General features: G+C 53.2%; 1 protein-coding gene across 2 annotated transcripts in view; it reads left to right on the top strand.

Annotated features, from left to right (window-relative positions):
- The window catches only part of VAC14 (VAC14 component of PIKFYVE complex), a 102,564-nt gene that overhangs the window by 53,686 nt on the left and 22,097 nt on the right, over window positions 1-26,781 (top strand). For both annotated transcript variants that reach the window (XM_025920638.2, XM_086688939.1), the window contains exon 14: window positions 8,734-8,866. In XM_025920638.2, the coding sequence (XP_025776423.1) occupies window positions 8,734-8,866 (133 nt within the window). The remainder of the gene's footprint in view (window positions 1-8,733; window positions 8,867-26,781) is intronic.

The raw sequence follows: 26,781 nt of genomic DNA, 5'->3' as shown, positions 1-26,781 counted from the left end.
GACCTTCAGGAGTGGAGCTGCCTGGGTGGGCAGGCCTGAGGAAAACCAATAGAGGGATCCCACATTTTGCTGTCTCTCTAGACTGTGATTTGGTGAAATGAAATGAAAACGACCACTTGGGTCTCCTATGACTTGGCAACTTTTGTGCGTTCTCTGCCCGTCTCCACCCAGGGAGATTCTGGCTGAGGCCCCCTGGGCTCTGGGGAGAGGGGTGATGAGCTCCCTTTGAGCAGACCCGAGGGGCCTAACCCTGAGTCTGAGCAGAAGGCTCAGCACAAGCAGGAGACCTCTGGGATCCGTCCCTCATTTGAGATGTGCCTGGCCCTCCTGGGGCCTGAATGTTCCTGCTGCAAGGGAGGGAGCAACCTTGGCCAGGCACAGCAGCAGTGTGGCATTCAGGGGCCAAAGGTCACCCCAGAACTGATGTTTGCACCCCAGATCCCATCTTTCCTATGCTTCCTTTCCAGCCAAGGGGGCACATTCTTGGTGGGATAACTGCTCATGTTATCATGCCCCACAGGGCTCTCTGGTCCAACGTGGAATTTGATCCCAGTTCTAAAATCATGGGCAGAAATGAAATGTTCTGATTCCATTTCATTCCTTGTAGCCCAGGCTGGTGTGGCCAAATTCATAAACCAGTTCTAGAAGAAACCCAGGAAGCCATCCCTGGGCATTTTTCCCAGTAGTAAGGGTGACTCTAGTACATTGAGCTTGTTTGGACCGGACACTGTTCTGAGCACTTCCCATGTGTCAGCTCACTGAACCTCACGGTGGGTGAGCCCAGCTCCTCACAAGAACCGTGGGAGGAAGCACCGTTGTTATTCTTACCTGGGAGGGGGGCTTGCGATAGGTGTTGGTGCCGACCTAGGAGCTTAGCCTGAGAGTCTGCTCTCTTTACTCCCGTGTTAGAGGACAAGAGCACTTGCCCAGCACCAGAAGCTTCCATCACTCAAGATGGGGAACAGAGCAGCAGTGGCCAGGCCAGCAGGCTTCTCCCTTAGGGCGTATCCTGGCATAGCCTTTGAGTGTATCCCTTCTCTTCACAGTGACTTCAGGGACCCCATTCTGGCCTCAGCCACCTCAGCAACTCATCCCTCTTGCTGCCTCCACTTCCTCCAGCCACACCAGACCATTTCCCAGCCCCCAAAGCCTTCTCTGTTGCTCTTGGAGCCTTAAAAGGCCTTCTTCCTACATACTCTTCAGAGAGTGTAAAAGAGCATAGGTGTCAGGGTCAGGAAAATCTAGGTTGTACTCATCCCTAAAAGGCCAGAGTCACATGCCCAGTAAGGATCAGTACCTGTCTTTCAGAGTTTGTCATCGTGATGGAGGGGGTGCCAGAGCTGGCCACCTTGTCACCACTGCTGTGTCGAAGGCTCCCCGAGCACCACTGCCCAGGTCTTCACTAGTCTGCAGGTGGAGAGCCTCACCCTCTCCATCCCAGGCCCAGTCTCAGTGAGGGACCTGAGGCCCCTGCCTCCCATCTCCCTTCAGTGCTGCCCTTGGCCTGGCCCCGACTCAGCAGCAGTCTTTCCTGATGCAGCCTCTCTCTCCTGCCGGGTCAGCTGGAAGTTCCTCCTGGGCCCTGCCGTGGCCCATTAGCTTATCTCTTGCTCTGAACCAGGCAGCCGGAAAGCCTCCCAGATTTGGGCTGCTGCCGGGGGCAGAGGGCTCCCCAGCCTCAGCTGGGCCGGCTTGGAGAAAAGAGTGACTGCCTCTTGGATCGAGTCCCATGGGTGCCGCGGCTGCAGCATCTCAGCCACCCTTTCATCCATGCAGCTGAGGGGTTTGGGCCGTCCAATTCAGCAGACTCCATGCCTCCTAAGACCCCCCTGTATCACAGGCGTTGGCCTCCCTTTCTTCCAGCCCCTTGGTTCTGTGGGGGAAGCTGCCCCTTCCCCACCTGCGTCCCTGGGTTCCATGCCAGCCTCCCGGTCATGCAGCCCCCTCCTCAGAGCAATTCTTGTGCCAGGCTCTGTGCTAGGCTCCTCATCCCTGTGAAGTTCACAGACAGGAACCAGCCCTGGATCTGCCCTGGGCCCCTGGCCTTTCCTCTACGCTCTCTGGGTGGCGGATCAAGATGCCCACGCGAGGGACTGACCAGGCACCTGGGCCCCAACCCACAGAGGGAGAGGAAAGGGGCTGAGAGGGTGGGGAGCTGAGCAGGGACCCTGCTGGGTCTGGGCTGGGCCACTAAGGTTTTCGCATCTGGTTTTGTTGAACTGTAACTCACATTGCCTATTGAGGCCAGAGCTATTTTTATCCTGACATGTGAGGCTCCTTCGCGTCATAGCCACAAAACTCAATCTAAAACATCCCAGGGAAGGTTGTTTGTGAGACGTTCTGCAGATTCTCATGTCGCCACATCAGGTTTCACTTAGCAACATCTGCATGGCTGGCTCCCTGGCCGCCCACCCCACCAGCCCGGTTTTGTATACAGAGCGCTCCCGACAGCATCTGTCTGCCCCACGGCCAGCCAGCAGTCACGTGAACTTCCTGCCAGAGCCCACTTCTCCAGACTTCAAACCAGAAATTCGAGGCGGGCGGCATTCAGCTGAGGGGCTGGTCCTTGGCAGGATCAGGGAATGGAAACCCCGCTCTCCTTGGCCCTTCGAAGAGTGTGACTCTCCTGAGACCCAAGGCCAGGTCGTTCCCAGCCACCCCCCTTCCTGGGCCCCAGCTCACACCCCATTTTGGTGGGCCTGGAACACTGCATTCGTCAATGCCACCCGAGTAAAAGCGTCCCAGGCCTGGGGTCCCAGCGCCTCCCCTGAGCACAGTGTTGGAGGGCCTGCCCAGAATCAGGTGCTGGGGTCCTGTCCAGGCTCTGCCCCTTCCTAAAGGAAGCCCTGAGCCCAGGGCTCCACTCTGCAAGAGCGCCCGGCCCTGGGGCCCCACTCTGCAGGAGAGCCCGGCAGAGGTGGCTTTTATCAGAGCTATTGAGAAAAGAAGCCGATTGCCTGCCCAGCTGTCGAGGGTGAGGTGATGGAGGGCCGGAGGTGGACAGAAATGGCCAGCGAGGCACTTTGCACTCCCACGGGGAGGAACAGGCTGCAGTTGGGCAGAAATTCGTTCTGTTGAGAGAGGCCCATCATCCATGTAGTCACACTCCCGGCAGGAGTTTGCTGACTCGCCGCCCCACCTCCTCCTCCCCCTGCAGCCCTGCCTGAGAACGTCTCTCAGGTTCTGACTCAGGCCAGCCGGGCCTGAGGGGCTGGTTAGTCAGAAAAGTGGTGGGCCGGTGGGAAACGGAGGCAGGAGGAGACCGAGTAGGTCCTCACCCTGTCCGTGGTGAGCACTAAGCTGCTCTCCGTCCCTGACCAGCCCACCCAGGAAGGGCTGCCTCTTCTGCCCGGACCTGCCATTTCTATACAGTTGGGCCAGGATTGCAGTGAGCTTTCTGAGGCTCCCAGCCCAGTCCTGCAGAGGCTCCTCCTCGAGAGAGTCCATTCTGGTGGGTGGGAGCCTGAGGGACAAAATTCCCTACCCCAACAGCTGCAGGCCCCAGCAGGCCGGGCCCCAGTAGCTCCCTGACACTCCCATAAGCCTGGTCTGGGTCGCAGGCAGGCTCCCGGCCCCCCACTCAGTTTGCTCTTTGTAGCCTTTAAACAGTTGGGAGCGCTGGGAGGGCTGAGCTGTGGAAGCTTTCCCAGCAACCACTACTGTGAGAATGTGAGTCACTTGACGTGGCTTCTCCCAGATGTCACTCTGCCCTCCTCCTCCCTCCCACAAAGGGCCTCAGCGCCAGGGGCCGCGTGCAGGCCTGGACATCGAGAGTTGATTGTGCGGCCCAGAGGGGGCTTTGGCTGAGAAGACCAGGAATGTGTTCAGAGCAGCCCCAAGCCTTTCCTTCTGCTGTCTTAGGCCAGCCATCAGCGGAGAGACGGGCAGATCTGCCTCCCCGAATGTGGGGCCGGGGATGGGGGAGTCACAGATAATCATACCCTCTTCTCCTCACAGCCTCCCTGCATCCCAGCAGAGCACTGTGACCGTGTCCCAGATCTGAAATCTCTTCACTCAGAGACTTTCCAGACTGTCCCCCAGCCCTCAGTCATCCGTTCCAAGACCCAGAGAATGGGAACAGGTTGCCCCTTGCAGTGCTCTGTTGGAGTCATGGCGTGTTTGCGAATAGCAGCAGCCCCCATTCATTGGGCACAGACTGTGTGGCAGGCCCCGGTCCCAGTACATTCAATGTGTTGTCTCATTTAATAAGGGCTCTTATTGGGGGTGCCTGGCTGACTCAGTTGGTGGAGCATGCAACTCTTGATCTCAGGGTTGTGAGTTCAAGCCCCACCTTGGGCATAAGGATTGCTTAGGAAAAAAAAAAAAAAAAATTTAACTGAAGGAATAGGGGCTCTTAATGCCCCCACTTTATAGATGAAGAAACCGAGGCTTAGGATAAGAGACTTACCCCAAACTGTGCCACTAGTAAGCGGTAGACATCTGATCTGAACCGGGTCTAATGGATTCCCAAGCCTTGCTCTAAAACACTATGCTTGATGTTTCCGCCTGCCCGAGATACCGGGCCCTTTGGAAATGGAGACTGTAGCCCCGCATCAGGGAGTATTTATGATCACTCCCTGTTTGGTTCCCTTTGTCTTTAGGAACCCAAATGGTCCTAAGCCTGGAAATGATGTAGGTTGGAGGGTACCTATACAGAAACAAGCCGACAGGGATACAGGGAGCCATCACAAATGAGCACCCAGGAGAAGGTTCCAGTCCACACACACCGCCAGTGTTGGGGGTATGCAGCCAGGCCACCGTGGGCAGTGTGGGGACAGGGAGGAGGTACTTTAACAGCTGTATCTGCAGCCACCTCTTCAGAGATCAGCCCCAGCTGGGCCCAGGGTAACTCAATCTGTAAGAATGTGACACTTGATTCTGCAAACAGCCCCACTGGACCAGGGAGCAGAGACTATTTGCCATTCCAGAGTCACTCAGGACCTCCCAGGCCAGGCTGTTCCGGGCAGGGACCCAGAGCAACACTCTGCAAACATCAAGTTCAGTGAGGCCTGCCCTTGAACTGGCCTTCTTACTCCAGGCTCGCCCCTTGCATGCAGTTCAAGGGGGCTGTGTAGAGATTCTCAGGAGAGAGGACAGTAGTTTGAAGGCATGACTCCTGGTAAGGAATGCTCACAGATTGATTCACAGCTGGGAGAAGTGAAACAAAAAGGCACCTTTTCCAGTTCCCAGCCACTTCCCCACCAGGAGCCCTCAAGGACGTAAGGGAAGTCTGAGTTGAGCAAAAAACTACTGAAAGGAGGGTTTTACTGCTTCTTCTGACCACTGGCATCTAATGAAGTCAGCCCCTGGGGCTCCCATGTAGGGCTTGCTTCTGGTACTGTGGATGGTTCCACACATTCATGTTTTGTGCTTGGGGCTGATGCTTCTGGGAGGAGATACCCCTGACACAGCCAAGCTTGGTTCCCTGTTTTATGCAGGCGTGTGGCCACCCTCTCCCTGGTCTGGGGAGGAAGTCAGGGCTTTAGAGCCAAAGAGAGGCCAGCCTGGAAAGTGATGGCCCCGATGTCTCTGTCGGCCACTCTACTTCCCCCAGTGTCGTCCCTGAGTTCCCAGAGGGCGGCGGCCAGGTGCTTTCTCCAGACAGTATCAGTGTCTCTGTGTCCTCAGTATTGGCGGGGTCTTAGCTCCGGTCTTCTGCCTCCTGCTTCCTAACTACTAGCCCCAAACCTCCCCAAGCACCAGTGCCCAAGTGATGGGTGGCCTGTGTAGCTGTTGGGAACATGGGCCCTGAAGACCAGCTGCCTGGGCTCAGAGACCACCACTCACCAGCTCTGTGTCTTTGGCTAATCCTCAGCCTAATTCACAGCTTCTCCACATATATGATGAGAATAATAGCACATATTTTCAAGTATTGATTTGAGGATTAAATTAGATACTATGCGTAAAGGTTTTAGATATGCGTGGCACATAGTAAGTCCTCAGTAAATGGTAACTGCTGGTTGGCTCTTAAGATGCCATGTTGGGGAGATGTTGGTCAAAGGGTACAAACTTCCCATTAGAGGTTAATAAGTTCTGGGCATCTAACATAAAAACAGTGATTATAATCGGTAAGACTATACTTAAAAAGACTATACTTGAAAAATGCTAAGAGAGTAGATTGTAAATTTTGTCACCACAAAAAACAATGGACAGATGAACAAAGAAAAAACAAATGAAGGTATTGGCTGACTCCACAGCTCTATGGTAATCATTTTGCAATGTATACACGTATAAAAACAATACATTGTGCACCTTAAACATATATAATGTTATACGTTAATGTTACCTCAATAAAGCTAGACAAAAATACAATATAAAAAAAAGTAAAGCATCTAGGGGCACCTGGGTGGCTCGGTCAGTCAAGCATCCAACTCTCTTGATTTCAGCTCAGGTCATGATCTCACAGTTTGTGAGATCAAGCCCTGCGTGGGGCTCTGCACTGATAGCAAGGATCCTGCTTGGGGTGCTCTCTCTCCTCTTTCTCAAATAAACCTTAAAAAAAACAACAAAGCATCTAAAAAAGAAAGCCGATATCATATTATACTGGGACAGTTGGAGATCCATCTACATGCAAAAGAATTCAGACTCCTTCTTCACACCATATACAAAAATTAAAATAGATCAGAGACCTAAATGTAAGAGCTATGTTTTTGAAAAAACAACTTTTAGAAAGAAGCATACCAGTAAATCTTTATGACCTTCCCATCCACTAGGATGGTTATAATCAAAAGACAGGTAATAATAAGTGTTGGCAAGGATGTGGGAAAATTGGAACCTCATGCCCTGCTGGTGGGAATGCAAAACGGTGCAGCACTGTGGAGAGCAGTCGGGCAGTTCCTTAGAACTTACACAGAGGCACCATAGGATTCAGAAATTCCACTCGTGGGTATATAGCCAAAAGAAATGAAAACCTGTACACACAAAAACTTATACATGAATGTTCATAGCAGCATTATTCTCTTTTTTTTTTTAATTTTTTTTTAACGTTTATTTATTTTTGAGACAGAGAGAGATAGAGCATGAACAGGGGAGGGTCAGAGACAGAGGGAGACACAGAATCTGAAACAGGCTCCAGGCTCTGAGCAGTCAGCACAGAGCCCGATGCGGGGCTTGAACTCACAGACGGTGAGATCATGACCTGGGCCGAAGTCGGACGCTTAACCGACTGAGCCACCCAGGCACCCCTATTCTCTCTTTTTTTTAATTAAGTAAGCTCTACACCCAATGTAGGACTTGAAGTCATGACCCCAAGATCAAGAGTCTCATGCTCTACTGACCGAGCCGACCAGGTGTCCTGCAGCATTATTCTTAATAGCTAAAAAGTGGAAGCAACCAAACGTCCAGCAACTGATGAATGGATAAAATGTGGTATATCCATACAATGGCAGATTATTCAGCCACAAAAAATGAATACAGAGTGGACACAGACTACAACATGGATGAACCTTAATTAACTATTATGCCAAGTGGAAGAAGCCACATACTATACGATTCCTTTAATACAAAATGTCCAGAATAGGCAAGTCCATTGAGACAGAAAGTAGATTAATGATTGGCAGTAGCTGGTGGAGGGAAGAATGGGGAGTGACAGCTAGTGGGTGCGAGATTTCTTTTTGGGGTGATGAAAATGTTTTGGAATTAGTGGTGATCAATGCGCAATTTTATGAATATACTGGAAACCACTGAATTGTACACTTTACAAGGATGAGCTTTATGATGTGTGGATTGTATCTGTTAAGCTGGTGTGTGTGTCTGTGTGTCTGTGTTTAAATGCCCTGTTAGTGCCTTGGGCAGGGGGGATGAGGATTCCTACTGTCTCTAACACCTCTTCCCAGCAGTGCTGTTACAAAAGAAAGACGAGGAAATTCCATAGGTGTATGAATATACTACACGGGGATCAGCCAGGCATTCCATCAGCCCTGCTCTCATCCCTTCCATGCCGGATACCTTGCGGAGGGGAGCGTATGCTGGGCTGGATCTGGGAGAGGGGCTGAATCTGGCCCTTAGTGTATTTTCAGCTGGGATACATATCAGAGGGATACCCCGAATGTGCTTCTGGTTCTGAAGACAACTCTGCGCTTTGGAAGTCTTTAGAGTACTAGTCTAAACGAGCGTCTTGGCCCAAAGAAGAAAAATGACAGATTTGGAAACACTGAGTGAAGATTGAAGCCCTTGGTAACATTTTGTCAGTGTGTGCTGTCTTCGATCCAACAGGTGTGCGCGTCACATACCTTTTCGTGAGCCCTGTTGGGAAAGGAGTGTGAGTTGTGTTGACTTTTGGTGTCGTGTGCCTCTTTCATCCCTTTTTTCTCTTTCGCTTGTCATGTGTCCTTAACGAGCCAAAATGAAGCCCAAGTGTGTTTTATTTACTGAAATAATAGGTACAGGTTTGTTTTCTAAAAAAACAAAACAAAACAAAAAACCAAAAAAACTCCTAGCACACATACCAGTGGGTCTTATAGATAGAAGATGTTCAGTAAGTAATTGGGAGAGGTGGACAGGTAAATGGGTATTTGTGCAGTAAGCAAAGTTGTATTTGCTTATACATACTTGTATAGCCCTTGCCTTTTTGCCATTAACCCAAGGACTTTGATTAAAGATTTTTCCATCACCTTGTTACACACAGACCCCACCACCGCCTTTTTTGGCATTTACAATTGTTTATGATCTGTGGGGGTCCCGTCACCCTGTGGACACATAGAGTAAATCCCGGCTCTGTCCCTTTCTCTGCAGGTACCAAAGGCTTAGAATGTTCTCCTTCCACCCCTACCATGAACTCCTACTTTTATAAGTTCATGATCAACCTTCTCAAGAGGTTCAGCAGCGAACGCAAGCTCCTGGAGGTCCGAGGTGCTTTCATCATCAGGTTAGGCTCTGTGTGCCTTCTCTTCCTCACACAGCCACGGTTTTTTATGTCACACCATTGCGAGAGGGCGGAGCAAGCATTTTCTCTTTCACTTCTCTTCCCTCCTTTTCCTTTGTGTTTGTTCTTGAAGAAACAAGCCTCCCTCACACCGGGTGGCTGGTGCTGCCAACATGAGACAGGTCAGTGTCGCCGTTTCTCGCCCAAATGAGGTTTTCACTTATTGAGACGCTTTTCCCCTGAGGTTAAATGTCCTCTCATTAAACGCCCTTGTTTGGAGTCTTTGGGGGAGAAAGTAGGTGAGCCAGATGGAACATGAAACGGGGCTGTACTCAGGTGCCCAGCTGCCAGCATGGGGTTTGGCCAGGCAAAACTGGGTTCTTGAGTCGTGCAAGCCTTGTCCTGGACAGTCCTTTCTAGGCCTCTAGAACTCCCAGCAGCAGCAGCATGACTGAGTCTGGCCCTTGGCCTCCCCGTCGGCTCCAAGGAGCCAGGTCACCAGAAGAGCGACTGTCAGGGCACCAAAATCTAGGTGGGGCACGAATTTCTCCAGGCTTCCCAACAAAGCCAGGTGGAGTGGTTTTCTGGAGTAGTCTGAGTGGCCTCAGATGCTCTACGGCTGTAGTTCTCAGCCCTGGCTGGCTGCCTGTTAAGTCACCAAAGGGTCTCATCCTGACCCATGAAATAAGCAGCTGGGGTGCTGGGTACTGAAGCTGTCCAGGATGTTCAGGAAACTGAACCAGTGTGGTCCATGGAGTCGGGAAGGCGCCTGAGGCCACTTGCGGGGTCCAGGGGCTGAAGGGGGATTGCCAGCAAAGGGTCCAGCCTGAACAGAGCCCTCAAATCAAAAAGCGTGGAGAGTTCATGTTGCTGTGATCCAGAGGGCAAGGGGGAGAGGGGCCCAGCCTTGCTGGACACACCAAGGGTTGGGGGCCTCACCCAGAGGCTGGGGGGTGGGGGGAAGCCAGTGAAAGGGCTTGGATTAGGGGGACTGTGTGACCAGATTTGTGTTTCAGGGCTGGGTGGAGAGAGCAAGGCGGATGTGCGGGAGACCAGATGGGAGGCTGTTGTCCAAGTGGGAGATGGTGACTGCTTGGTAGAGGGATGGGAAGAAGCAGCGGCATTCTGTAATTCGTAAGAAGTGTCATCAGTGACCGATTACCTGAGTGCCTGAGGGGACAGGGTGTTGGGAATGACACCCAGGACTCTCATGTGAGCACGGAGTGGCTGGTAGTGGCAGTCCCTGAGAAGGGAGCTCTGGAGGACGAGCAGGGAGGAAGGAGGGTCCCGTGTTTGAGTTTAAATTGCTTTGGTGACATCAAAGGAGGATAAAGAAGCAGGTTGCTATACCTGACTCTCAAAAGAGGGACCTATGGCCAAGATACAAATCCAGAAGTTGATAACATGGTCATTCATTCCTTCACTCACAAGATATTTACTGAATACTGTCTCTGCAGAGTACCACCCTAGATGGTTCCGTCCTTGTGGGGCTTTCCTTCTTAGGGAATAAGAACGGTCAGTGGTAAGAGGGGCAGAGGCAGAAGGGAAAGGGCCCGAGGCCACTGAGCCCTAGGGAGCTCCAGTGTGTAATGGTTGGGGAGAGAAGGAGAAGCCAGGAGAGGAGGCTGAGAAGAAGGACCTGAGAGGTGGGAAGAAGTGAAAGGGGGTGGCAGGAGGCACTGAGGGGAGATGAGGCCCTGCAGGGGTCTGCCAGGAGCCTGCCCAGCCACCAGGAAAGCTGAGGGAGGGAAATGCGGGGAGCAGGCCCCTGGCCACTTCATCCCACACTGCCTGCCAGGGCCCTAGCTCGAGGGCTGAGGGTGGATTTGAGGGCACGAGGCAAAAGACTGAGCTGCAAGAGGGGGCAGGCCTGCCTGGCCAGAAGGACCAACAGCAGGACCATAAAGTTTCTGCCCGTCGGGAGGAAGGGGCTTCCGATGGTCCAGACCACCAAAAGGTATCCCCGTGGTGGTGGAAGTCTGTCACTGCCCTCGTGCTTTTCTGAGGTCGTATAGAGCAGGGTTTTTCAAGCTCTGCGCCGTTGGCACTGGGGGCTGTCCTGCTGTGGGATCTGGGGCAGCACCCCCCGCCCCTACCCACTCATGTCCGCAGCACCCCCGCCCTCCCAGCTGGGACAATCAGAAATGTTTCCAGACATTGCCAGGTGCCCCCTGGGTAACAAAATCATCCCGGGTGAGAACCACAGTTACAGAGGGACAGATTGGATTCTTATCCTGATTGGCCAGAAGAAGATTTGCATAGCTTTTCTTCACATCGAGTTGGACAGTCAGTGGGATTGAAGTGGAGATTAGAAGTGGTACAGGAGACCCCCCACCAGGAAAGCGATGGTCTAGCCCCACAGGAGTGACAGTTTACTTTATATGGTTTTCCAAATTACAGACGTGTCAGTTCTCTTGATGAGCCCTCCTTGCCTGGAAGCCTTTCAAGAACCAGCAGAGAGAGAGGCCTTTGAAGAAGGCAATTGTAACTAGCCTCCCCCTGGAGAACTGGACTGTAATGGGTTTTTCCATCCTCTACCAGCCTCACACACTCCATCAGGGGCTCAGAGAGAAGGAGCTCAGAGCAGTAAGCAGCATCCCCAGACGGCACCAGGCAGAAGTGTGGACACCGTGGGCACACGTGCGTGTTCTCCCCACCCGCTCGGGAGTCCTAGGCTCTGAGAAGCTGGAGACCTGGTGGCTAACACCATGTTCCACGTACAGCCGCTAGGGTAGTGAGGCCTCACTTGCTTTGTCTAGTGTCTCCCTAGCAGCCTGGGCTGATGGGAATCCTCATTTTGTAGAAGGGAACTGAGGAAGCCACATGCCTGCCAGCCTTGGTGGGAGCCACGCTGCAGATCTTTGCTTTCCGCTAATTCTGCACCCGCCACTTTATCCCTTCTGTGAGAGAGTGCAGGGCCAGGTACCTTGAGGGGCCCTGTACAGCCTGTGGGCTGGGACCACCTGGAGCCCAGCTCCTTAGAGGGTCCTCTGGGCCTGTGGGCTCTCCTTCCTCATCCTCCTGAGAGCTTAGTATGTCCAGCCTGGCTGTCTGTTCCAGGGCTCACACCCCTCGTGGACCCCACCAGGGCTTCACTGGGCACCGAGCCTGGCCCCAGGCCGTGCCTCACTGCTACACCACACAGCCTGCAGTCTTCTAGCCCTTGGCACTAGCACGGGAACCCAGTGGGCTGGGATGGAGGGATCCTTATGGCTGGGCCCCTCACACTTATCCTTCCCAGTCCTTTGCTTCGTTTGTCCAGCCTGCTGTCCCCCCAGAAGCAGCACCAGCACCTGCTTCCTCTGGGTAGTGCCAGCTCTCTGGACCTGCTGCCTGCTAAGCCCGCCAGCCAGGCCACCACTGACCAGCCCGGGCCACAGTCCCAGCCCCCCAGCCTAGGTTCTCAGGGTGCACACGGCACATATCAGACATGGAAGAGGCCTTGAAGACATGTGCTGTCCTCCTCCTTCCTGTGATCAGACAGGGAGTGAGAGCCTTCAGCGAAGGTTGCTGGGGACCAGCTGTCGGGAGCGTCAGCCTGCCTGTCTACTTCTCGTTTCATTTCCTTATTTTTTGCTGACGGCTTTAAAGAGGAGCATAATGATGGTCCATGCAGACTGCTGAGATGAAGCCACAGGCCTGATAAGAAACACACAATGATTTAACCCTTTCCTTCAGGTGTTAGGCAAAGAGAGAGAGGAAGAGTCTCTTCTGACGGACAAGTTGAAAGCCATTGTTTGTGCAGTAGCACATTTAGCTCAGGGAGCAGGAGTGCTTGCTGTCCGTAGGACAGAAGCACCCAGAGCTGTTGAAGACAGACATCTGGTGGGCATCTTGTTGTTGAGGAAGATGCGTGATTTCCCTCGGGACCCTGGAGTGTTTCCTCTCCCCACACCCCCCCTGGCTTTCCCAGGCTGTACCTGCCTGTGGGGGTGGGGGTGGGCCCCTGAACTCCCGCCGGGCCCCTGAGCAAGTTGGACATCCTCTGTGTCCATGTGGCCTTGTTATCTGGTGGACATAACATTTTAGACACGTGTTGAACTTGGGGGAGCCAGTGGCTCCAAAGCCTCATCTCAGCTAGACTCGCTGAGACCTGCTCTGGGCCCAGGCCCTTCTCGTAGCTGCAGGAGTTGAAGGGAGGGAAGAGGGCACGTGGGGTGAGGGTGCCAGAGGGTTCTGGGCGTCCCCCAGCCCTGCCCACACCTGTCCCCCATCCCTGGACTTCACAGAAATGGGGCAGATGGGCCTCCCACAGATCCTCGGGAGTTAGGTAGAGACTGGAACTTCTGGAGTCAAAGAGACTTGGGTTCGAATCCCAGTTCCTCCAGTCTGGGGCTGTGTGACCTATTTCTACAGTGCCTGCCTTGCCGTTTTGCGGAGAGGGTGACACGAGACCATGCGTGCTACGCCTCTCAGCACAACCTGATAAACGGGGGCTCTTGTTCCTCCTCATGACACAGCCTCCACCTCCCATGGTGGTCTGGGAGAACGGGAAATCAGACCCTAGAGAGGGTGAAATAATGGAACCTTCTGTGCCGAGAGCTGGCCCTGGCATGCCAGGCCTAGGGCCCCGGCACCACTAGCACCCACCAGCAGCCCGGCCCCGGTCCCATTAAAACAACTCTGCCCCAAGTAGGTGTTCGTGTACATTTCCCTCCTCCGGCCCCTTCCCACCCCCCAAGCCGCCGCAGCAGAACAAGCGCAGGGCTTGTTTTCCCATGAACCGCGCCACTTATACTCAGTAGAAAAGGAGAGGAGGGAGAAAACGCAGCCCCTTTGATACACTGTGATATGAACTGCAGCAGAATCCAACAGCTGTGATCTTTACAAGGCCTGCTTCTGTGCTGGGAAGTGAGCGAGTCTCAGGACGCTCCACTCTGCCGGCCAAGATGGCCCTCTGGCCAGCCGTCCTTTGGCTTAACCAACTGTGCTTCCCCCCCTCCTCTTCCTCCCTGCCGCCTCGCAGAGAGGACTTGCCAGAGAATGCTTGCTTTTTAACAAGTGCCTGCTGGGAACTCAAAGGCTCCAACCCCAACCAGCCCAGCTGATGGTGGATGAGGTCCTGAGCACCCTTCCTGGGGAGACAGGTGCCCCTAAGATGAGACATTTGAAGGGGATGGACCAGGGGCCCAAGTGGGAGGCAGGAAGTGGTCATGAGTCTTCTTCCATGAGACCCTAACCCAGAGAAGCCCTGAGATAAGGCTTCTAGTTCATTCTGGCCTTCCTCTCACCTCTCCAGTTCAGCAAGCACAGTCCCCAAGATGTACCCCAGCTAATCCTGCCCTTGCCCTACCCTCCCTCCTCCAGGTTCGCATAAGAGCCCTGTGTTTGTGGGCAGGGGCAGGGGGAAGATTGGCCGCTGAGGTGGGTGGTGGGAACCCAGGGCCTAGGAAGCCACTGGAGACTGGACTTGTTTTTAATTGCATCAGGGAAGGGCCTCAAGAGAAGAAGCTTTGTTTCATGCTGTAATTGGGAAATTCCACTTTGCTGTCCTCATGTGGTCCACCAGTGAGACGGGCCCTGGGCTGGAGCCACATCACCAATGTGGCTGGGGCAGCCCACACGGGCTCACCCTCCCCACCCAGCTCACCTTCTCACTCTCTGTGTCCTCCCAAGCCTTCCCAGCCTCTGGAGCTCTTTGGCATCGGGCAACCCCCTTAACCATCTTCCTACACGCCACTTGACGTGCCAGGGGGCATTGGCCAGGCCCTCCAGAGCCCATTGTGCCGATGCTAATGAAAGAAGAATCTGGGTAAAGTGGCAAGCCCCAGATCCCTGGTTCACATGGCATGTTAGGAAAGCACACTTTGCCTCTGGCCCCTAGCCCATGGGAGAGCGCTTCTGTGAGGCCCGCTAGCTTTCTTCCACTCTCCCCTTTAATGGAATGCACTCCTTTGCTCCAAATAAAAAGAAATCGCCTTGACAAACCTGTGCCAACCTAAGTCTGTCTGCTGGAAGGGACCCTGATGCACCTACCCAGAATGCGGGTGGAATCTGATCTTTTATTAGTTTGAAGCCATATTGATTAGGTCCCCAGCCGAGAGGAAGGAGGCAGGACATTGAACAGGGCTGGAAGAATTCTTCCAAGGAATTTCTTCCCTCTCAGAGCTTCTTTTCTTGCTGACCTTAAGTAAGTCTGCCCAGCTCCTGTGTAAATCTTCCAGAGGTTTCCACAGTCATTCTTCCCTAGAGACCAGGGGGCTGGGGCGCTTTTGTTGAGACAGAGGATAGCGAAGGGAGTGTGTGGCAGAAGCTGTATTGCACAACCAGCTCTTGGCTTTGATCTAACTGGAGACAGCTGAGAGAACGTGACTGGCAGGGAAGCACAATCTGACATGCCAGAGTTGGAGAGGAAAAAAGTCTGCCCTCAGAGGCAAAATCCAAAGATGTCTTTGGGAAGGGCAAAATTCAGGCAGTTCAGAGAGCCCAACCTGGTCTATTTCCACTGTCTCCTAACCCGTGGAAAGTGCTGCATCCCAGCACCTCACAGAACCGTGTGTGACCCGGGGCTGCCCTGGAGGGCTGGGGACCTGGAGGCCGGCCAGTGGCTTTGCTCTGCCTCCTCCAGGCAGTCTCCACACTGTTCCTGTCAGGCCCACTGTCCCACACACTGGTACTCCCTGTAAGAAGTATGTATTTTCTTCTGGAAAATGGAAACCACATGTGGTGGGCCTCGTTAGGCCAGGCTGGGATTAATTAGGTCCTACTGGGAGTGGTGGGGGAGGAGAGGAAGTGCTGGCCAGAGGGAGCCCTGCTCAGTGTGAGCTGAGGCCTAGGGAGCTTCACAGGAAGTGTCTCCATGTTTCAAGGGTCCACTTGCTTTAGCAGAGCTTGTGGGAAGTTAGAGGTGCACTTGGCAGGGGGAGGCCATGTGACCCAAGCAGCCCTCCTCCCACGGAGCCAGCCATTCACTTTGCATCTGGAAGCACCCGTAAAGGGGTTGAGGACTCAGGAACAGACAAGTGGGAAAGCTCATTCTGTGCCCATCACGCGGCAATACCTTGGACTCCTCATTGTGTGGGTGCTGGCACTTGCTGGGCTCTTCCCAGCCTCAGATTAAAAGCACTTTCTTGGGGCACCTGGGTGGCTCAGTCAGTTGAGCATTCAACTCTTTGTTTGTTTGTTTTTATTTCTTTTTGAGAAAGAAAGAATGAGCGCAGGGCAGGGGCAGAGAGAGGGAGACACAGAATCTGAAGCAGGCTCCAGGCTCTGAGCTGTCAGCACAGAGACCGACGCAGGGCTTGAACTCAAACCATGAGATCATGATCTGAGTTGAAGTCAGACACTTAACCGACTGAGCCACCCAGGCACCCAAGCACGTGACTCTTGATTTCAGCTCAGGTCATGATCCCAGGATTGTGGGATCGAGGCCCGTGTCGGGTTCTGCGTTGAGCATCAAACTTGCTTAAGATTTTCTCTCTCTCTCTCCCTCCCCCTCAAATAAAAATTTTAATTAAAATTAAAAACCACCTTCTTGCAGTCTACACACCTGAGAAGCACCAGGTTCCCAGTCCATGGCTCAGGCAGCCAGCCGGGCTGGGGGGTGACTGTCAAGAACTGTTGTCAGTGGCTGAGAACTTGATAATGAATTTCCTTCTGAAGCTTGAGAGGTTGTTTCCGAATGGAATCGGCAGTACTCTCTGGATCTGTTTATACTTTACCTAAGGATGCCAGGAAAGTAACAAAGTTTTGACCTTGGTAAGTCAGACAGCTTAGTTAATTAGCAAGTAGCTGATGGGTACGATAATGTCACATCTTAAAATAGTGGCAGGAATTGGCCCCTAGGAGTCCTTTCCATCCTCCTGCCTCCTTCCACCAGGGCTGCATCTGAGCCAGGACAGACAAAGGGGTGTCCTTGGTTTTGAAAGCGCTTCTGAACTCTTTCTAGAGCAGCATTTCTTGAGTGTGTCCTGTTCATTCTTTGTAGAATGCTTCTCAGGAAGCTCTTTCCTTTATCCTGGTATCATTTCAGCTCGGGTTTCCTCCGGGGTCTCTGTGTGGGTCCTCCCCTCTCTCCCCACAAGCGGTTTCCTTCAGCAGGTAGCCATGAAGAACACACACACACACCCTGTCCCTCCGTTCATTAAAATACACGGAAGGTTTCTCTCGTGGGCAGTTTGTGAAACGCCACCCAGACTAGCTGCACTTCCACATGGAAGGAGAGTTCCTGTCTCTTAGCACGTTCAGTGGTTCCACCTCGGGAGACCCTGGCCTGGGAGAAACTTGGCGCTAAATTCAGCCTCAGAAGGTGAGCACAAGCCCATGTGAAGTACATAGAGTCCACAGGGACGTATGCTTTGTAACCCAGGCTGTCATAGCCACTAAAGAGGTTCTTAGGATCTGAAGTGGATAATGGCACTTCCTTTAAAAGTTTGCAGCTTCGGGGCGCCTGGGTGGCTCAGTCTGTTGAGCATCCGACTCTTGATTTCAGCTCAGCTCACGATCCCAGGGTCATGGGATTGAGCCCTACATCGGGCTCCACGTTGAACATGGAGCTTGCTTGAGATCTCTCCCTCTCTCCCTCTGCCCCTCTCCCCACTTGCATGTGCTCGCCCTCTCGCTCTCTCGCTCTCTCTCTCAAATAAAAAATTTTTTTAAAAGTTTGCAGCTTCGGGGCGCCTGGGTGGCGCAGTCGGTTAAGCGTCCGGCTTCAGTCAGGTCACGATCTCGCGGTCCGTGAGTTCGAGCCCCGCGTCAGGCTTTGGGCTGATGGCTCGGAGCCTGGAGCCTGTTTCCGATTCTGTGTCTCCCTCTCTCTCTGCCCCTCCCCCGTCCATGCTCTGTCTCTCTCTGTCCCAAAAATAAATAAAAACATTGAAAAAAAGAAAAAAAAAATTAAAAAAAAAAAAAAAGTTTGCAGCTTCAACTCCCAGGAACACCCTCACCCCAAGTCCTGGGACATGCACCGTGGGGCTGCTGTATAGCCGTTCAGAGACCCCAGAGCTGAGTGTCTTGGCTGTCTTCCAGGTTGGGTGGTGGAGGCCATTTGGGAAAACTGCCCAGTTTCCAGTCTCGACTCTGCTTTTCCTCAGCCCTCAGTGGAATGAAGCTGTGCTCTCTCATGATGTCTCCCTTTCCCCCAGGGTTGTTAACCCACAGAAAATTCCCCACCAGGACCCCTCCTGATGTGGCCTCTGCATCCTCTGCCAGGGCTCTCATCTGGCTAGCTGGCATCTCCCATGTAGAAGTGAAACGCCAAGTAAATCTGCATGTCCTTTCCTGTCTTCCTTCTGGGCCCCAGCCCTCCAGACTCCTGCTCGTCCATTATCCTGGCCTACTTCCGGTCTATATTTAGATGACATAATCTCATTGGAACTGCCTGGCACTTGGACAGTGAGTGTCTTTCTGGGTCTAAATCTCCGTTTTGACTTGCTCAAGAGGATGTGTCTCACCCCCTCCTTCCTCCAAGATTACTTGCTCTACCTTCTGGTTCATCACAGCTGCTTGCACCGTCCCCAGGCCTCTCTCTCTCAAACTCAGCTGGGATGGATTTCAGGTGCACTCCAGAGTCTTTTCTCCAGGCCCCTGCTGAGCGTCCCGTAATGTTTTGAGCCATGCCCCTCTGTCCCCTCAGAAACTTCTTCCCAGTGTGCTCAGTTTTGCATCTTTCTCCACTTCCTTAGAAAGGGCACCACGTGCCCCAGCTCTGGTTCTCACACAGGACAGGCTTCCTGAACTTGGGGACATCTGAACCTCCTTGTTTGGCTCCCCCAAAGAGCTGCTGCCTTGGCCTGTAATGGCACTCCTGCGTCCATTTCACCCTCAGCCTTGTCATCAGTAAACTCATGCCACAGATGGGCACAGCTATCTGCAGGTCCAGTCCCTTCCTCATGAAGGAAGAACAACCGTTCACGTGGCTTCAGAGGAGAACATGTCTCGGAAACTGCTCTGTCGCCAGGAGTTCTGTTTTCTGCTTTTTCTACTTGTTTTGCCATCTCTTTGGCAAAACCCTCTTCCTTTTTTTTTTTTTTTTTTTTTTTGTAGTTTTTATAAAGTTTATTTAGCTTTGAGAGAGAGCTTGTGCGCATGGGGTAGAGAGAGAGGGAGACAGAAAATCCCAAGCAGCACACTGCCAGCACAGAGCCCCACACAGGGCTTGACCTCAAAAACTGTGAGATCATGACCTGAACCACAATCAAGAGTGGGGTGCCCAATCGACTGAGCCACCCAGGTGCCCCCTGTGATGCCTCGTTTAATGTAAATTTTTCATTGTAGAACAACATACTGTCTCAAAGTGCACAAATTACAGGTGTACTACCACTCAGTTAATTTTCGCTGATTGTCTACACCCATGTAATGAGAACTCAGGTCAAGAAGTAGTACCTTTCTGGCACCCAGAGGTCCCTTTCGTGTCTCCTCTCGGTTACGACCCCTCTCCCTCTCCCCAGAGTAGCCGCTGTCCTGACTTCTCACACCATAGGGTCGTTTTACCTGGTTTTGAACTTGATAGAAGTGGAACCACACAACTTGTACTCTTACAAAGGGTGGCTTCTTCTGACCCACTTTGTGTTTGTGACATTCTTCTGTGTTAGATGTGCAGTAGTTCGCATTTCTGGAGAGTATGCCACGACTCATTTACCCATTCTGCTACTGATGGGCACTTGGGTTATTTTCAGTCTGGTGGTGTTACGTGAACATATGGGTACATTTCTCGTAGTTAGATACATACCTAAGAACTGCTGGTTCAGAGCCCATACACGTTTAAGCTTTAGTAGATGTTTCTGAGGTGGCCGCATCAGTTACCGCTCAGCCATGTATGAGTGCCTGGGTGGCCTGCCTCCTCACCAACACTTGGTCTGGTCGGTCTTCGCTATTAGCCATTCTGGTAGGTGTGCGGTGGCCTCACCTGTGGTTTTAATCTGCATTTCCCTGAAGACTAGTGAAGAACTTCTCATCACTAACTGGTCTTTTGGGTTTCCCCTTTTGCAATGAGCGTGTTCAAGTCCTTTCCCCATTGGGTTTTTGGTGCTTTTCTTATTGATTTGTAAAAGTTCTTTATATATTCTGGAGTCAAGTCTTTCTCAGTGTATACACTACAGTTGTCTTCCCCTGCTCCGTGGCATGCCTTTTGTTCTTTGAATAGTGTTTCATGAAAAATACAAGTTTTTTAATGTCGTTCAGGGGATCAGTTTTTCTTCACAGTTGGCATCTTTTTTGTTTTGTGGTGCTTTTTTAGGGGATTAGGAGCTCATAAAAACTAACCATGAAGCTGCCTGTTTCTGCTTGATGTTTGTTAAGCATTTCCAGTGAGCTGGAATAAAAGCCACCTAAAACCCAAGGTGTCATTTCTTAGCTCCGGACAGGGTCTTGGAGCCCACCTAGTCCAGCCTGCTTGTGTTTTGTCAAAACAAAGATTCCTGACCACCCTCCCTCCTGCCACCCAGCTGGATCCCAGGGGTTTCTGGCACAGCCAGGCCAGCTGCAGCCCGGAGTCAGGAAGCACTCACCTAGCTCAGCGCCCTGAGGGGCAGGAGACAGGAACCCAGGTCACAGGCACCAAAACGAGCAAGGGTGTGTGTGACCAGACAGAGGCGGAGGGCAGCAAGGTCCAGGAACTCGGCGTTTCCCTGTGGTGCTGTGTCTCGTCTCGGCCTTGTAGTCTTGGTCTCTTCAAGTGGTAGAGTCATGGCCAGCACGTCCCTGCCGGTTATGCCTAGGGGAGGGAGTTCTCATGGGCTTACGCAGGGGCAGGAGCCCACCCTGCTGGGGCAGCGGTGGCAGGCACTGAGAGAGGGAAGGATTTGCTGCCCAGTGGCAACCACAGGGGCCAGCCACGTGTCTGCTCTCCTGAGCAGTTTTCTTACGTGGAAAATGAAGACGCAGATCATCGTCATCTGCTAATCCTCGGGAGGATTTAATGACGTACTAAGAAAGTGTCTAGAAGAGCGTCTAGGCCCCCAGTAGCTGTGCGGTAAGTGCCTGCAGCACCTGTGACGGTGACTGTGAGCAGTAGCATCTGCCCTCTCTCGGCGCGGTCAAGACACAAAACCCAAGACGTGAGTGGGGCGGTGGTCGCAGAGCCAGGCCTGGCACCCGTTCGCCCCCTTTCCAGCCCCTGGCTCCCTCTGATCCAGCATACTGCCACTCCGTCCATGTTCTGAGGTTGACCGTCACTTTCTCCTGTTTTCCAAGGAAGAGTAAGAGAGACAGCCGTTGAACAAACAAACACTGCACCCAGACGTTCTCTCTTCCTCTGTCCCTGACCTGGACCTTGCCCCGTTCAGAGCTGCCCGGTCAGGACTTGACCACATGTGACAGAAAACCAGCTCTCGCTCTATATTGAAAAACAGGAAGGTAGCAGTGTGCATTCAGGGACAAGGATTGGTTCATGTGTGACAAGAGCCCTCCCCGTCCTCAAGACTCATACCTTCTCACCTCCGTAGCTGGCTCTTCTTCCTCCTCTTTCAACCCATCCTGGGCAGGCCATCCAGCCTGTGGCAAGATGGCCACCAGCAGCTCTCGACTTACTCCTGTCCCTCAGTGCCCCAGCCTTTAGCCACAGTCCTAGGCTTGAGTCTCAAGGACCTGTCACTGTGGACAGAGAAGGCCTGTGCCCTGATTGTCCAGGACAGGATCGTGTGCCCACCCTCGGACTTAGGAGGAAGAGCAGTTGTTCATGGGAACCAGACCCCCAGACTGTGGATGAGGGAGGTGGACTCAACCGGTGTCCACCCTGTGGTCTAGGTCTAAATGTTGCCTGAAGGAGGATATGAAGCAGGGCCCGCCGTGAGGGGTGGCGCTGTGTAGTGACCAGCGACCCTCCCAGAGTCCACCACGGGGGCAGGTGGAGAATGGAATTCAGCCTCCAGCTGATCCCTCCTCTGTGGCTTCCTTCCTTTTGCAACACTGCACCTAGAGGCTGTGTGCTGTGTTGCTGGGTGTGGACTTGGTGGTTAGACACAGGGTCGCTTAGAGCGTCTCCCAGAATGATAGCTCCGGGCTGTGATTGAAGAGAGACAAGGAGATTCTCGGTCTGGATTTTAGACTCAATTCGGAGTGGCCAGAAGAGACGTTCAGGGTCAGCTGAATTCTTTCACACATGAGGAAGCTGAGGCTCTGATTTTTCCAGTAACTATTTACCACGTACTGCCTTTGTGGCACAGCCTGGGCTGGGCAGACCCAAGCCCATCCACCACAGTCTGCAGACAGGGACTCAGGTGGAACAGAAGCATCGCGGGGGGAAAGCGGGCTAGCCAGGTGGGGGCAGGCGTCAAAGATTCACTCTCCACCAGGTCCTTTCTGTGACTGTTCCTGGAGCACCTGCCGTGTGCCGGGCTCCATGCCAGCCCTGTGCACACGCGAGACTGAGAGCCCGTTCCTCCCTTCGCCAAGGGGGCAGTCTAGTGACACGGGCAGACCGGTGACAAGTGACCAAGAAATGCGTGCCCTGGTGTTGAGATTCAAGCTCTGGAAGAAACAGCGAGGTTGTGGGGGCTGGTCCTCAGGTTCAGGCTTGTGTTGAGGGGGGTACCCCACAGCTTCTGCGGAGCCAGGAAGCTGTGACCTGGATCCGATATTTTCTCGGAGCATAAAAGTGCCCTAGTTTTCCCTCTCCTCAGGCTCCGCTGAAGCTACGCCAAGAACTGGCTTTTAAAGGCTGCCTGAAATGTGGTTTGCAGCCAAAAATCTATAGAGCCGGTGCATTTGTGACCTTGTTGAAAATGCTTACCGAGGAAAATCAGGAGGGTAGGATTTGGGAATTTTTTTTTTTCCTTTTTAAAATTAAAAAAAAAGAAAATCCATTTGGCCCTCCTCATCCTATCCCTTTCTCTCTTGGCACATGTTCTCCCCAGAATGCCCGAGTCCTCCAGCCGCACAGGGCTCATCCTTTCCATTTGTCCATACCTCCCCCACCTCCAATCCCTCTCCATCCCCCCACCCCCCATGCTTCAGGAATGAAAAATATCAAGTGGGTTAAAATAAGGAGCCTGGGTATAGCCCTGGAAATTAGGCCACAGCTGTCAGGCCAGGCAAGAGTCCTCTCTCTGAGAATGGAACTGCCTGGAGCAAGCGCCCGGCCCCTCCCCTGTGAGGTTGGATAAGAGTCTCTTCCCCAGCTCAGGCCCCCCCCTCCCCAGGGGGTGGCCAGGAAATGCCATTTGTCATTGAGCGGACCAGTCTTAGTGCCCACTGGTGGGGACACCGCAGTGGGCAGAACTAGTCCCTGTCCTCCCAGGGATAGTCACAAACAGAAGCAGCGACGGTGGTCTGTGGGAACAGCTGGGGTGGGGGTGGTGCCCAGCCCCGATGGAGGAGTCTGGGAAAGCTTCTGGAAAGAGGTGCTGTCTAACTGAGCCGTGGAAGATAAGTGAGGACTAGCTGGGGGTGGGGGTGGGGAGGAGAAGGTGTTTCTGATGTAGCAAGCAGTCTGCTCAGAAGTGCAGTGGCCAGTGCCCTGACATCCCAGGGAGTGTGTGGCTGTGACCAGGCCCCTGGCTGCCTCACGAGCAGGCCTGGGGTACCCACTGAGCCACTGAAGGGCCTGAGCAGGTTCAGAAAATTCTCTCCACCTGCTATGAGTGTGCACAAGACCCTGAGAGGAGAAACCACTGATACGGAGCCACCCCTAGTCTTTGGGATGGCACTGAAGGTGGCTGGCCTCCAGAGCCCAGTGCCCTTCCAGTGAATGGAAGGGAAGTGGGGCCCAGGGCTCACAGGATGCAGGAGGATAGTGACGAATGTGCCGTAGTTGTGACCTTATGGTCTCTCCCTGACCATTAGCCTCATAAAACACCAAAGGCTAGTTAAGGAGTGGCTCAGGAAGCTTGCTTGACAAGGGATCTGGCTGCTCCATCATTCTAGAAGACTCGGTGCTGCCAGGACCAGCAGTTTGAGCAGATAATCTGTACTAAACTTAAAACTTTGCCGGCACCCCAGACATCCCTGCCCCAACTTGTTTGACTCTTCAGGAGACACTACCTTCAGCCAGTTAATTCCAGGCGCCTGTGAATTGAGCCAACTTGCTTTGTCCGGTTATGTCTCTGGAGGAGAGTTAGCTCTTTCCTTCCTCCCACGTGAGCTGAGCCCCTCCTTTGAGCCGTTTCCTGAAGGAGACCCCCTGCCCACCTCTGTCAGTAGCCCCTGGCCCAAACAGTTGGCCGGTTCCTAGCATTACCTCACTTCCTTCCTGCCCTTGAAGCCTGAGCGGCCACCTGGGTCCAATTCTTTCTGCTTCTCCCAGCCCCCCAGTAGCATGTAATTGGTTTCTTAGATCTTCAGCTGTGCACCCCTTCTGTGAGTATTTCCCGGTCCCTTGACCCTCCGCAGGAAAACCCATGATCTTACTGCCATGGGGACCCCGAGGTGAGGGGCCGTGAAGAACTGGCTGCTCCGTTATTTCCCCGTGCCTGCTGTCCCCCCTGCTGTCCCTCTGCTCCCTCTCGTGCCAGTAGTGCCTGAGATAGCAGTGGTGCGTGCTGCCACTTTCTGCCCTCGGCCCCCCACTGCAGCCCAAGGTCACACTTTCCCCAGGATGGGGCTCTGGGACTGGTGTGACTGAGCAGCTGCCCGGTGAGATCTGCCCCCGGCTTGGCTTCTGTGATGAGTGTCTGTAATTACGGTTCTCAGAAGGTCGCAGCTTCCATTGCATTTCTGCGGTGTTTGGAGAAAATGTCAAGCCTCTCCACATGTTCCGTCTTCCCAAGCCAGCACAATGGCAGGGCAGAAGGGGAGGGGGGAGGCCCGGAGGAAGGAGGGCAAGACGGACAGACCCCGGCAAGGGCCCACGGCGCAGTCCCACAGCCGTGCCACTCCCCAAGGGCCGGGAGCCCTGCCAGGGAGGACACCTCCCTGAGAGGTCACCATCTGAGTCCTCCTGCTGCGACAGCCCCCCTGCGACTCCCAGTCCACCCTCGCCCTCAGCCTTGACTTGGTTCTGCCCGACTGCTCAGAAGGGGTATCTGGAAGGGCAGCCCCAGACCTTCTGTCCTTCTTCTGGAAGAGGTGGTTGTGTGAGGCCATAGCGACGCTGTCAGCAACAGCCCAGAGGGTGGCCTTGCTGTCCACAGCTGTGGGCCCGTGTGGACTCAGGTCTCACCCTGTGCGGCTGCTCGCACCCACCACACCGGGCGCTGTGGGTGCGGGGCAGCCCTCCTGCTCTGATTGAAGGCAGGGGCTTCATCTCCATTGAGAAGACTTTCCTCTTCTCGTGATTCTCTTTCAGGAGAAGACCTCCCCGTAGTAGGCACTCCTGCCTCAGAGCGGAGCCTGGCCGGTTCTCCTGCTCGTATTATGCTAATCACTCCTTGCAAACAGGCAGACTTTGTAGGAGGTTTGCCTGGTTTCAGATGAAACCTACGCCTTTGAAGCAAAGCGCCACAGTAGCTAAAAATACCATCTCCCCGGCTGTTGATCCTCTCATTTGTAAAATGCATGTTTCCATTGTTAAATCTGCAAATCTGCAGCAGCCCCCACCCGGGAGAGAGACTCTGCCGTCTCCGCTAGAGGCCTGGGGCGTGAACACCCTCTGAGGAGGCGCCCCTTCCTGGCACCCTTCTCCTTTTCTCTGCCCCTGAGACTGTCCATGATAGAGTCCAGACGATCCCCAAATGTATGGGATTCTAATGTCTTTTTTTTAATTTTTTTTATTTTTTTGTTTTTAATGTTTATTTATTTTTGAGACAGAGACAGAGCATGAACAGGGAAGGGTCAGAGAGAGAGGGAGACACAGAATCCGAAGCAGGCTCCAGGCTCTGAGCTGTCAGCACAGGGCCCGACGCGGGGCTCGAACCCATGGGCCATGAGATCATGACCTGAGCCAAAGTCAGACGCCCAACCGACTGAGCTGCCCAGGCGCCCCTAGGATTCTAATGTCTTTATCTATCATTTAAAAAAAAAAAAAAAAAAAATCTAAGCCATACAAGATAAAAACCAAAACGGTGCAGAAGATACAGCATAAAATGTAAAAGACCCTCCACCACGTCCTCCTCCTCCTCCAGGAGTAGACTCTGTTTTAGTTTCAAGGATTTACTTCCAAAACTTTGTCTTTGCGTTTGTAAATACACAGCTCGGCTAAGTTTGGTTTTAGTCGTGGTCATGGCTTTCCAGCAGTGGATTCGGGACTCAGGATCGCCCTGCAGCCTGCCTCGTTTTCACTCACGCAGGCATCATTCAGCAGAACGCACCTCCCTCAGGACCCTGAGCTCGCTTGCTCACTGCACTCTAAGCTCTAAGCCAAAGCAGAGTGGCTTGAGGTCACCCTCCCTTATTAAGGTCACCACGCCGCCGTGTTCAACTCCATCGTATAGTTCCCTGTGTGAGGTGGCCCGGTCTCTGCTCCATGGCAATGGCGGGTGCCAGGGGAGGGCAGGATGCCTGTTCCCTAGCAGGCCCCTTGCCTGGCCCAGCTCTGCCGAGGGGAACCTGGTCTGTGATCGGGCCCTGGGACTCCAGATGCCTGCAGACACTTTCCCCAGAGGGACTTCCACGGACCACTCCCACCAGGGACCCTTTCTTGCTTTTGTGCATTTAATCTGGCGCAGATTTCCTGGACTGGAAAGGAACATTGGGATGAAAAGCCCATTCCATGCATCTTAAAACTCCCTGAAAATGACTGATCACGAGAGGAATTTTTTCAGCCTCCTGGCAGGGGGTGGAGGAGCGTACGAATAAGAGACACCCCCCCACTTGATCTGGCCACAAAGAACTGAAGGAGTCCGTCCTTGCCGCCTTTATCCGGTCACTTCTGCTGTGGCCCTTCCTTCCTCCCAGCCCTTTCACTCTGATCTTTTTACCATTTTCCAAGAGACCCAGCAGTCAGGCTGCTGTGATATTTGCTCTTTGTTACCAGCAGTGGGTATTAGTGTTTCACTTCCCGTTCTGTTTCTGACGTTTATCTCCGTGCCCTTTAAGTGAGTACTTGTAAAGAGCTACAGAGAGCAATCTCACTTTATAATATTTCATAAAATCCCCAAGACTAA

This window comes from Puma concolor, chromosome E2 (genome assembly GCF_028749965.1).
Source record: "Puma concolor isolate L17-30 chromosome E2, mPumCon1.1.hap2, whole genome shotgun sequence".
In the NCBI taxonomy this organism is placed as follows: Eukaryota; Metazoa; Chordata; class Mammalia; order Carnivora; family Felidae; genus Puma; species Puma concolor.
This window is presented reverse-complemented; position numbering and strand designations above follow the sequence as displayed.